Source organism: Aphanomyces astaci (genome assembly GCF_000520075.1).
Source record: "Aphanomyces astaci strain APO3 unplaced genomic scaffold supercont1.67, whole genome shotgun sequence".
NCBI classification, from domain to species: domain Eukaryota; phylum Oomycota; class Saprolegniomycetes; order Saprolegniales; family Verrucalvaceae; genus Aphanomyces; species Aphanomyces astaci.
The window spans coordinates 358,527-360,927 of NW_009798330.1; the positions used below are offsets into that span (position 1 = coordinate 358,527).

The 2,401-nt window shown below is 44.2% G+C and overlaps 1 protein-coding gene across 1 annotated transcript; it reads right to left on the minus strand.

The window, feature by feature from the left end:
- Window positions 1-1,115: 1,115 nt before the first annotated feature.
- On the minus strand, window positions 1,116-2,347 carry H257_15213 (TKL protein kinase; the record flags this gene model as incomplete). Its single annotated transcript, XM_009843234.1, has 2 exons — window positions 1,116-1,471; window positions 2,031-2,347. The coding sequence occupies 2 exons, from the start codon at window positions 2,345-2,347 to the stop codon at window positions 1,168-1,170; spliced, it is 621 nt and encodes a 206-aa protein (XP_009841536.1). The 3' UTR covers window positions 1,116-1,167.
- Between the last annotated feature and the right edge of the window lie 54 nt (window positions 2,348-2,401).

A 2,401-nucleotide genomic window follows, 5' to 3' on the forward strand; every position in this document is an offset into this window, starting at 1 on the left:
ACCAAATAGATGACCTGGATGAGGATCGCGTAGAGCGTGGTGGCGACGGCAGCATGGGCGGTAATACTGACGCGGGAAGAGCGTACTACGAACGTCCGTAAGTGAGCTAGAGTCGTCTGGCCATTACATATCGCATCAATAATTTACCACTAAAAATGTACTGGGGTTCCGCTGGTCCACAAGTTTGTGTCGCTCCAGTCAAGGTGGCCTCGTAACTTGAGAATCACCATGTTGTGTACCTCGCTGCATAGTCGACATACCAATTCCACGGGCGTTCTTGGTTACGGTTCCATTTGTCTGTCATAAAATGGTACAGTGATGATCATATAAATTGGTCATTTACGTTAACATTACTGCTAAATAATACGATCCCTGTAAACAAATCGAAGACAATCACTGTTGTTGTAGTTACCCTGTACGGGCTGGGAGGAGTGTCCGAATGCAACACATACAGTACACTCGCCAGAAACAAGTTTATGGTCGTGTTAAAGCGAGGTACTGGATTCCATGTTCAAGTGGCAACTCGTCGGGTAGCATCATCTTGTTGGCTTTGAGAAGCAAGTGTGCACCAAGAAAACTACCGCCCGTCGTCCGCGGTACCTAGCAAGCACTAGTCGATGCCATACGATTAAAGTAATATAGTTTCATACTACCAAGAAAGGGGTTTTACAATTTCTACATCGCCAGAGCCATACTAGTATACAAGTTGTCTCCATATATGTAGACACCAATACAGTATGACCCAACGACAAGCGATGTCTAGGCTGGACTGGCGCCAGTGAAAGGCGGCTGACTTCGAGTGTTGAGCCGCCCAAGCTCCACACCCCAAAAGGTCGCAAGGTTGTCCAGAGCGGTAACTACTGCAGTTCTCATTGTATTACTGTACTGTATCCATTCCTACACTACGAATGAACAATCGAATCATTCCCAAAGCCTTATATTAGTTAACGTTAGCGACTACCTCGGATGTCCAAATTGGATGCCGCCCAGACCCAAATAAAAAATCAATTCGTTTTATTAAATTGCAATGCACCAACAACCGCCACACGGAACAACGCTGTTGAATAAACCAACCATTTTCATTCGACGTCGCTTGCGTATATATATATATATAAACGGACTTTTCATATTGCTTTTTTAGCCAGGCTATTATTACTCTCAACCTTGTCACACAAACCCAGAGGTAGTCGACTGGCGCCACATCTTTCGGATTTGGCCGAGGCGGTACGCCACTGCCAGCGCTGTGGGGCGGACTTCTGGGTCGAATGCCAGACATTCCTTGGCCAACTCGAGCAACGCCGGCGGAAACAGCGCGGAAAACGTCGGCTGGATGGTGCCCTGCATGACTCGCCCCATGATGGAAGTGTCGTTGATTGGGTTGCCTTTGGTTGTCACTTGGTCACTGTACGGTACAATGTGCATGTCCAGTTCTGACAAGATCACCCCGAACGAATAAATATCGGCCGCTTGCCTACACATCGCGTGACACGTTGAAATCAATATATTATACCATATAAACACATAATTATGATTCAGTAAAATAGATTCAATATTAAATTCAAATACATAATAGTATTTCTGATTATGAATCAAATACATATAAGTAGAACCAGATTGCAAGGACAAGAATATGTGCCTCCAGGCAATCAACATATAAACAAACAAACACTCTATAACGATTTAGTCGTTTCCGATATGTTTAGATTTGTTTGTCAGAGTTCCATAAGAGATAAATAAAACTAATACAATTCTCGGTTGCTCCATAATTCTATTTATCATGATTTATATCATTGACAAACTCAACTCCAATAACTCAATGTACTGACGATACATACACCCGCCGCACTATATATGTCACCTCGTCGACAAGTCCGTTAGACTTGACTTCACAAAAACAACAGAGTGCCGCCTTCTTACGACTAATAAATACCTCGAATCCAAAAAGACCTACTCTTTAAAAAAAACATAAATACCTGGAATCAAAACAGATACCAGCTCTTGTACATATTTATATACCCAAACTAACTTACGTGTAATGGCTGTCGCTGAGGATCTCGGGCGCCATCCACCGATACGTGCCAATGCCAATGGTCATGGTTTCCGATGTGCTTTCACGGGAGACACCAAAATCCGTCAATTTGGTGCCCTTTTGGCTGTCTAACAGTACGTTGCGCGACTTGATGTCCCGATGGATGATGGACTTGTCCAGGGTATGCAAATACACGAGCCCTTCCATGACACTCAAGGCGCAGTTCAGTTTGTCTTCAACTGAAAATGTGTCTGGCGTCGTCGATTCGAGTTTACTCCTCAAATCGCCTTGGTCCATAAACTCGACTACGAGCATCATATCTGCCTTGCGAAACCACGCCACTCCGATAAACTTGACGATAAACTTCGAGTC